Source organism: Salvia miltiorrhiza, chromosome 4, assembly GCF_028751815.1.
Source record: "Salvia miltiorrhiza cultivar Shanhuang (shh) chromosome 4, IMPLAD_Smil_shh, whole genome shotgun sequence".
NCBI classification, from domain to species: domain Eukaryota; kingdom Viridiplantae; phylum Streptophyta; class Magnoliopsida; order Lamiales; family Lamiaceae; genus Salvia; species Salvia miltiorrhiza.
In genome coordinates, this window is record NC_080390.1 from 34,881,704 (window position 1) to 34,892,238 (window position 10,535).

A 10,535-nucleotide genomic window follows, 5' to 3' on the forward strand; every position below is an offset into this window, starting at 1 on the left:
TTTAATTCTGCCTAGGGTTTAATAGTTTATTTTCGCATCGGTACTTGTGTTTTGTTCTTTTCTGCCTTGTTATTTCTGAGTTTAGTTTTAAGTTGAGTTTTCAATTCCAAGCATTAGTTTAATTATAATAATCAAACTTAAACTTTACTGCTTTCGCTGTGATACAATTAGGTGCCCTTATGAATCTTCATTGAGAGACGACTTGGGGTAGCTTACATGCTACAATAGACCGCGTACGATTGCGAGTTAATCTAGCATAGTGTTTAGGTTGAGTCAACCATCATTTCGTAGTTATTGTATGATCCATTATCCTCATCCATTATAGCATGTTTTGTCGGCATATACAACGGTGCTTCCCCGTGAGAAACCCAGTTTGTGTAATTCAGGACAAATCCACGCCTACCAACATGCTTTCTGACTGTAGGTACATCTAAATACGCTTGATTCTTGCACTTCTTACACAGGCACCTAATGTTACCTTCTCCATCTGTGTACGCCGTTTGATTTCTCGCGAACTCAAGGAAAGTCTCAAGTCCCGTTTCAAATGCAAGACGATCATTGTATCTCGCGTACATCCACATACGATTATCATTCATTCTTGCAAATTCTAATTGAAAAAAGCAAATAAAATATAATAAATTACTTGAAATCTAACAAAATTTCGACAGCATAACCCCATTATCCTAACTACCAAGTGCTCGACTCTACCAGCAGCTATAGTGACCATAGTGGTCCTACTTTACTAAGCCATACTAGGTCTACCTAGCCCCCCAGTGTCGAAGCAATAATACAATACATATGAAGCAATAAAAAAAAACAGGGTAATTAAATTAAACACAATCATTTGTTGGGAGAAAATCCTTAAGAAATAATCAATTTCTATCCCAAAGGGAGAAGATCCTTAAGAAATTGATTAAATCTATCCCATAATATATAATAACATAGCATTTCATAAACACATAGCACATAACATTTAATTTAACAAAATTATCCAACATATAAATTATTCTAACAAACAACTTAAACTAACAACTTAAACTAATTGATAAACTAACACATTCATTATATATCAACTAACAACTTAAACTAATTGATTAAAATTAATCATGCTTAATATTTAATAAATTACACTAATAATTTAAAATTAATCATGCTTCATAATTTATTATAAACTAACAAACTTAATCATTCTTCATAATTAATTAATTAACTAATCTAACAAATAAATCTATTTAATTAACATAAATAAATAAATAAGAGAAAACGAAAGCGTACGGTGGTGGTTTCCGGCGGGGTGTCGTGAAGAAGGCGGCATAACGAGGTCGTCGAACTAAGACGAAAATTAGTGAAAATTAATTAATTATATATAATTAAAATGAGAAAGAGAGAGGGAGAGGGAAATACCTGGGCACGGGCAGCGGAGTGGCTGGACGGCGGCGGATGGCGATCGGAGAAGCAGCAGCCGGGGGGGGGGGGGGGAGGGGGGGGCTGTGACACTGGAAATCTGTTCTGAAGCGGCGTAAAAAAAAGGGTTCGCGTACCCTAATTAAGTCAAAATTACCGACGACATTTTACCGTCGCTAACTAGCGACGACAATTGCCGTCGGTGAGTATTAAAATTAATTAAATAATGTTAACTATATGATTACTGACGGCGTCGCCGTCGCCAATTAGCGTCTGCTATTTTGCCGTCGGTACGTGGCCGGTAACTGAGAAAAGGCGGGTTGCCTGAATTGCCGTCGCTAATTACCGACGGCGGAGCCGCCGTCGCTAGTTTCGGTCGGTAATTCACGTGTTTTTTGTAGTGCAATGACACGTGGCAAATATTAATAATATAACAAGTATAAACTTGCATATCCACGAGGAAATTGATGCCTAGACAGACTAAAGCCCACAAAATTTTAGAGTTCAGGATTCCCACCTTGACTACCACACCCAAAAAAAAATATATTTTAATTGATTGATTCGTACATTCAAAACAACATGCTCAGACTCAAATTGTGTTGATGATCTCTTTGAAGCTTTCGCCGATGCAAAACAACAGGTGGTGTGCTAAAGTTCTCACATGCCCGTCGGGAAGCTTATAGAAAAACTTCATAGTTTTTCATAATATAATGATCTAAAAGTCGGAATTTTACCAGGTGCACACTAATTATTTAATTTGAGATTACAACCTAAAACACCCAATTGGGGTCATATATATTGACATATATATATCGGATTAACCTTATCACATCCTAATTTTATTTCTTGATCATACATTTTAATTTTATTACAATCATGCTTCAATATCCATTGTCCATCAAATAACAACATTCTTCCAACTTTTAAAGCAATAGCCTCGGCTTTTATTGCTTTTGCCTTGATGCATAGACATGATTGACATTTTCTTTTCGTGACTTTCATGTGACAATCATTGCAAAGTGGACATGGAATTACTCTCCTAAAGTTACCTAGCTCGATTCCCCGTTGTCTCATATGCATACTATCAAATTCTGCAATAATTAAGAAACAAAGACAACCAAAAAAGAAAGAAAGCATACAACGATCTATCTATTCCCACCCTCACATGCGTGAGCACCTGTCCCACCGATGATCATGAAAACACACCATCCCTCCTTACTACGTTACAAATCTGTCTACTTCAAGTTATTAATAATCTAATTTAGTTCCATCGATTCTAGCTAGTGCAACCTATCCAAACCCTAGATAATAAGACCACACCTAATAAGTCATGTGGTAATAATAACGAGCTCGAGCTCAAGCTAGTCTGCAAGTGGGTGCTGGTTGGCGCGTGGGGCCCACGCCGCGGCATAGACCGCATTGTGGCCCTTCCACGTCAGCACCAGCATGTCCTCCTCGTCCTTCTTCATCCCCCAACCACTCGCGTGCTCGTCGAGCAGCGCCTTCACCTCCTTCACCGTCTCCTCGCCCAAGGGGACGCTCGTGAAACCTGCGCCTGCCATCCGGTGGCACAGCCGGCTGCCGGACTCCGGCCTCTCGACCCTCGGGGCCCCCTCGAACCCGACAATGTTCTCAATCTTGTGCCCGATGTCGGACTCGTACTCGATTCGCTGCGGGCTCTCCTTGGGCAGGAACGTCTCGAGCGCGTCGAACGGGATCCACATGTAGTTGAAGCAGGCCGCGATCCTCGACGCCAGCCCGCCGCCCAGGTCGCAGTCCTCGTCGACCACGGTCACCAGGCGCGGATTCAACCTCCCGATCGACTCTAGGAACGAGTCACGGATTGACATTATCCGTGACTCGTCGTCGGGGAGATACCTCAGCCAGTTCTGGACGTTGACCACTAGGGCCTCGTCAGCGTTGACTTTGACGGCGAAGGCGTTGAGTTGACTCAATAGAGAGTCATAGGCAGACTCCTCCTCCTCCTCCTCCCCGCCTAGGTCAACTACATTGAACTCGAAGGGGACGTCCCTAAACTTGGCGAAGTTGACCAGCCGCTGCCCGACCTCCTCGATGGAGGCGTTGAGCAGTGGCGGGGCCGGCGGCCGCCACGATGGGACCGAGATCCGGAGCGCAGCAGGAGGGCCGCCGGGGACTTTCCCCAATGCATCGATGAAAGTGGGCCACTGCATGCAGTGAGTGATGCTGAGGTCCAAGATGTGGACGCTGGGAAACCCTCGCACCGCTTCGAGGATGGCGCTGTTGGCGGCGCAGAATCCGAAGCGGTGCCAGGGGAGGAGGTCGACGTAGCCGGCGAGCTCGGTGACGGACATGAGGCGGCGGTGGGGGGCAGCGGGCTTGAAGCTCATGGTGGTGGGGCAAACCCTAGAGGCCCTAGAGATGAGGGCGCGGAGGAAGTAGGAGGCGAGGCGCTGGTTGGGGTCGCCTGTGGACGAGGCGACGTTGTTGAGAACCCACATCACTTGCTGAGCGAGGGTGACGTCGTTGCTCTCGAGGGCGCTGCCGCAGTGGAGGAGGAGCTTCTCAATGCACGCGCCGTCGAGGCTGCTCAGGCATCCCGTCAAGGCGCCGGAGATGGAGCCGCGGGAGTTGGTGAAGAGGCCGCTAGGGTTTTGCAGGGGAGAAATGGTTGGTGGATTCATGCCTCTTGCTTCTGCTTTCATACTAGTGTTTTTTGTCCTCTACGTGTTTGTGGAAGAATTAGGGTTTCTTTTTTCTTTTCTTTTTTCTTGTATGTACTTGAGATTTAGTGGGTGATCTAAAACATTAACGAGAGAGAGAGAGAAACGGGAGAAGAAGGAAACCAATTTTTATCTTTCACTACGAACTAGGGTTTTATATATAGATACAAGAAAAGGAATATCTCTACCAATGACTAAAAACTAATAACAATCCAAAAATATTGAGTGCATGAATCCTCTAACTTAATTAAGGAGCTACGGGAAGACAAAATTAACAGAATGTCTACTCATCCATTTAAATATTTAGTTAGAGAAGATGACAGGTACCAATTTGGTTATTTTTCAATCTTTATTTAAATGACTTTAAAGACATTTACTATCTTATATATATTGCCAATTTATGTGACAAATCTATGGTATATATAGACGAATGACACGTGACAAGTGTATCTTTTCCTCATATATATAAATCCTACATCCTAAAACGCATGTCAATAATCGACTACTGCAATAGGAGATGTCACACGGTCAAATTAGAAGACAATAGATGATTTGAATTGTTATTATGGTTAAATTAATCGAGCTAGAGTTTTTGAAAATATAAGTACTACTATAGTTGATACATTTCTCCCCTACGTACATTTTGTATTAGTTAGCAAATATAGGGGTGGGTCTGGCTAATATTCTCTATTTCCAAACATTTAAATTTTATTGTGGGTAGTTATATATAGATCTCAATTTGACCGTTTTGAATGCAAAAATATTTCCTACTGATTAACTAATGAGTGATTGAACGTTTAGGTTTGGAAGAACGCTTGTAAGCTTACTTCAGCTACTTCGTCTCATCCTCGAAATTTTACAAGCTTTTATATATTATACTTGTAAAAACTATAATTTGAGATTGATTCGAGATTTTATAAAGGAAAAATGGTTAAGAAAAAGTTAAGAAGCTGTCCTAGCCGGCCTAACTTCTTGTCGAATTTGTCACATTAATGCCAAATAGGACAAGTGTTTTGCAATTTTTAATTTGTAATTTGTGTTGAGCAATTTTCTTTTCTTGATTAGTTACCCATATTGATGGCTACCGCACATTCCCTTCTTTGTTTTCATGGATGCATAGGGCGTTTTTGAATTCTCCATCTCACGCCAAAAGAAAAGACAAGTGGGCCTCTCGTAGGGACAGATCAAGAATTTTTTTATTGTGGGGGCACAAAATAACTATAAATATAAAATACATTAAAAAAATTACTCTATTTGTCCACGAAAAAAAGTTTCATTGTATGTTGAACACAGATTTCAATTAAGTTGTTAAAGTTATTATAAGTAGAAATGTAAAATAAATGTACAATTTGTAGGAGTGGTGTTAATACAAAAAGTAGAATAAATGTATATTATTAGTTAAAAATTGGAATAAAAGTACAATTTATAGGTAAATGAGATGTAATAGTTCATAAAGTGAAGTGAATTTTTTTTTTTCGTAGACAAATAAAAATGGGTAAGTAAAACTCTTACGTGGACGGAGGGAATACTACATAATGTATTGAGGATTGAGAGTTTAAAAAATTTCTTATTTATTATATATTTTAATTAAATGTATAGACAAATACTATAAATATATATTGCTTAATATAAAAACAAATTTGTGGGGGCACATGCCCCCACAATGGGGTACATAGGTCCGTCTCTACTCTCGCATGCACATATAAATATATTGTTGGGAACTTAATGAAATATCTTAATCCTAGTTTTGATGATACCAAAATCAATAGGTCTCAATATTGTAATAGACTAGAACTTTTCGAACTCAGGTGTTAGAGTTCTTTCTCTAGTTTAGTTGTTGTTCTGAAGACTGAAGAACGAAGGACTGAAGACTGAAGATGCCGACTGAAGTAACGAGTAAGGCAAAGTCAAATATTGATATTTGACTTATCAGTCGAATGATCAGTTTCGACTGATTACTTAATGCGTGCCACGTGGATTCAACGGACTGATACTAAAGTCAAGTATCAGTTAAACATTCTTCCTCGGACTGAACCTCCAACGTTCAAAGGAAGCTACGCACTTCAGAAGTACAGCCACATTAAATGCAGAGATCTCAGGATCGTCCATTCTCTGCAGTGGTTATTCCTTTTGGTGATTACTTTTTCAGAGATGTCGTATCTCCTGCTCTTCAAAGTAGCCGTTCTCACCAAACAAGGAACCTCGAAGATTGAAGCCTCAGCCCAAGTTCAAATTATTCTCTAACGGAAGAAATCTTGAAGACCATCTCCGCAACGGATCTATTCAAGACGTCTCCAATAAATAGCGCTCGAGGATCACTTCAATCTTCACCGATTAATTCAACAACATAAGTTGAAACGCTGCCAAATTCGTTACTCAGCTAAACCAAGCCTCCCCAAAGTTTGAATCGAAGAAGAGAATTACAAAGCCAAAAATCAGTCACTGCTGATTACATACATTCTCTTAGACCTTAGGCAAATATTGTATATCCAAAGCCTAGGTAAAACTGACTGCAAAGAACTTGTTCTTTGTAGTTTAGTTGGCAAGTTTTCAAACCTCTCTTCAATCAACCGAATTGAGTGTTTGTGTCGAAAAGGAGTTCAGACCGGTGTTCTGTCTCATTGAGGTCTTAGTGCCCAGTGTGCGCTAGGAGTGAGAAATCCAACCAGGTGCGTTGGCACTGAAGATAGGATCTTCAGTCGTCTCGGTTTGTGTGCACTCGCAAGCACACGTTCAGGTTTGTTGTGCACCCGTAAGCACTAGCATCGGTTTGCAGTGCACCCGTAAACACTTGCCCAGTGAAGTTGTTGGTCTGATCAACCGACCGTAGATGTAGGAAGTGTTTTCCGAACCACGTAAAAATCTCTGTGTTATTTACAACTTTCAGTACTTCCATTCTTACTTGTGCTCTTACCTTCATAAACTGAAAACTGATTAATTGCAAAGAGAAACTTAACGACTGACAACGTGTTTAATTTCACAGGCTATTTCGAAACAAAAGTTTTTCGCTGCGTGTGTTATCAATCTAACTGATTTATCTTCTAATAGTCAGTAAGATTCATAACATATCTCTGTTTATCAAACTCGACTGAAGCCTTACGTGTATCAGTTAAAGTCTGTGACTTAACTGATAACTCCTTACTGAAGAGTATTCAGTATCAGTCGTCAACCCTATTTTGACAAAACTCTTTTCAGTAAACAGGTTCAGTCAGTTTGTATTTAAAGTTTCATTTTCACTGAGAAAAATAGCCCATAGGTGTATTCTCCTCCCCTCATACACCTATTCGAGACCCTCCGGACCTAACATATATAAATAACTACATTGTGTTTATTATACTTTAAGTGGGCGTTTACTTAGATGGACTAACATTTCGGGATAATCCAAGGCACTTGATTATTTCTATCATTTAAGTTAGTTTTGTTTGATTTTTATCCCATTGAAAATGTAAGATTGGAGAAATCCTATTTTTAATGATAAAAATAATACTCAGTCATATATTTTATGAATCATGCAAAGTAAACATCTCCAATATATCACATGCTTTCAATATCATGCATATACATATCAGTATTTCTGTTGTGCGATGTATGGAATTTAGTTTTTATGTTTTTGCAAATTGTAGATGATCAATGAAATTAGGCGTGAATAAAATGAATTTAAGAATAGAATGATGGAGGAATGAGATGATATTTCTTATCATTTGAATGTTCGAAGAATAAAGAACGGAATAAATGCTAATTTATATTTTATCCTATAACTAAATAAAACAATTATATATGGTCAATTTTGTTTGTGATTAAATAAAAGAGGCAACCCCTATTTTAGCTAATTAAAATCATATACTAAAAAGAAAATCTATTTATATGAATAAAGTTATAGAAATAGTAGTAGTTGTGACCAAAATATCCTTATATTGTGTAAAAGTGTAAAATGCACTATTGCATATTTTTTTCAATTTACATGATTTGGCAAAATCTTATAATAGACGCGAAAAGTGTGTAACAATGCATCAGTTGAAAATACTTGACATCATCTAATGATGTACCTTGTGCCTTGTATTTCGGGCAATCAATCTTCCAGTGGCGAAATAAACTAATTTTAGTGATGCAATAGATGTGTCACTACAAATTTAATTTTTGTGACAACAATTTTAATTTTTTTTGTGACAAATATCAATTGTAACTATATGACAAAAAATTTAGTGACACTTATGTTTTTTCGTCTCTATAATTATATATGTATAGTGACGATTATAACATGTGACTAAATGATTACGATTTAATGACAATACACGCGTGCGACTATATGCTGGTTTATATAGTGACGGTTAAAAATATGTCACTAAATGAGAAAATTATAGTGACGACAAATACATTGTGACTATTGGCTGGACAATTTAGTGTCGTTTGTATCATGTCACTAATTTACATCATTATAGTGACAACAATATCATGTCACTGCAAACAGAAACTATTGTGACAAACTTCAAACGTGACTACAAATTTCAAAATATAGTGACAAAAATAAAATCGTCACAATTTAATCATATTCAGTGGCAACATCATCCGTGACAATAAATAGATTTGCAGTGACAATATTTTGTCGTCGTCACTGTAGCTTTTAGCGACGGTTGATATAGCCGCGACTTACCGACGACCACAAAAGTTGTCACTGGGATGCTTTAGTGACAATTTTGGCACATATAGTAACAAAAATTGTCGCCACTAAAAGTATTTTTTTTTTGTAGTGGCACTCATCATTTGGCAACTTCAGCTTTTTCTAAGCCCCTCCACCTTTAGGCTTTAAACCAACATCAAACGCTTTCTTATGCTTTTTCATCTGCTTCTTCTTCATCTTGGAAGATTTTGCATTAGAGCTCACCATGAGCACATGTGGAAGACTCGTAGATCTTCAACATGTTGTGAAGCTCAGGCAGACCTGCCTTCGTGTCGTTCATATTGAAGTTCACTATGAAGCTTTCTTACGAGCCAGGCAAAGGCTGCAAAATTAGATTAACAGAGACATTAGAGGATAGCATCGTTCTAATCGATTCCGACCTACAGTACATGATCAGAAATCGGACTCCCATCATGAAGCTTACACTTAAAGAGATTTCAGAGTATTTCATACTCCATAATCTGAGCTTCCGAAGCATACAAACTCTTTAAGTGTTTTAACATATCATAAAGAAAAATGTGTTCGTGCTGATGTTGGGCATCCTCAACATGTTTCTTATGAGCTGTTTTGTCAAATAGTGCATACTCGGCGGATTAATTGCTCGTTCGGAATGACAGTGATTGGGTTGTCCAAGACATACTCAATCTTTTTATCTAGCATGAAGACCAGACGCAAGCAATGGAGCCAATCCGTAAAGTTCGACCCAGTCAACTTGTTTGTGTCCATTAAATATTTCAATGACAAGTTCGACATATTATCTGAACAATAAATAAAGAAAAGAAAATTAGAAAGAGTAAACTTTGATCACATTGTATCTCCAATTAAACAATGGGCTATCGTATTGCTTAGCTCCCACTAATTTTGACTTTGATCACATTGTAGCACCAATCAAACAATGGGCTATCGTATTGCTCAGCTCCCACTAATTTTGACGTATCTTACGCCCGCAACGCAAAATATAGATTTATAATCTATATAAATCTTAGTGGTCCAACATCCAAGTCTATTTTTTTGCAGTCTCTGCTTTGTTGATGACTACAATAATATCATTTAGTAGGCCTCTAAGCCAATTGCAACAACAAATTGCAACTCTTGGTTTATTATTCCAATTAATATGCATCGTTAAATCATTATGGCCGCTTTGCGTCGCAAAATGATTTAAGCAAGGCAACCCCATCACGTGTCAACCTATGAATGAGCCTTGGCCTTGTCGATTTAGAGCATACAATTTTATGTAAATGCTCTTGAACGAAAAGGTTGGGTTGCTCAAACAATTATGATGGATGACGCGTTTTGTGTTTACACAATGACTTGTATTTAGCGGGGATTTAGCATGTGATAATTGCTTTAATATCCAATAATGAATAGCAAAATAATTATTGGGTGCCGCCTACGCAAGCATATATAATGCGGAACACACATATTGGGAGCCACCAATATATACATAGAAATGTGGACTACATATATAGGCGCCGCCTACCCAAGGATAAAACCGGTGTCTAACTACTATAGTAAAATAATAAGCATAAAATCAAATAGCATGCTTATCACATAATAGCACAAAATCTCTACGAATAAAATCATTAATCAAATTAAAATTTTATTCTCAAATTAAATATGGGTTAATTAATTTATATTAATTATAAATTGATACAAACTCGCATTTATTATCATTATTTCAAAATTAATTGTAAATTATGATTTATTAATCCAATTAATCAATATACATTAATTCCTAATTAATATAAATT

At 38.0% G+C, this 10,535-nt stretch overlaps 1 protein-coding gene across 1 annotated transcript; it reads right to left on the bottom strand.

Moving 5' to 3' along the window:
* Positions 1-2,483: 2,483 nt before the first annotated feature.
* Positions 2,484-4,368, bottom strand: LOC131021316 (scarecrow-like protein 32). The gene has a single exon (XM_057950448.1). It carries the CDS (start codon positions 4,086-4,088, stop codon positions 2,766-2,768), a length of 1,323 nt encoding a protein of 440 aa, XP_057806431.1. The 5' UTR covers positions 4,089-4,368; the 3' UTR covers positions 2,484-2,765.
* Between the last annotated feature and the right edge of the window lie 6,167 nt (positions 4,369-10,535).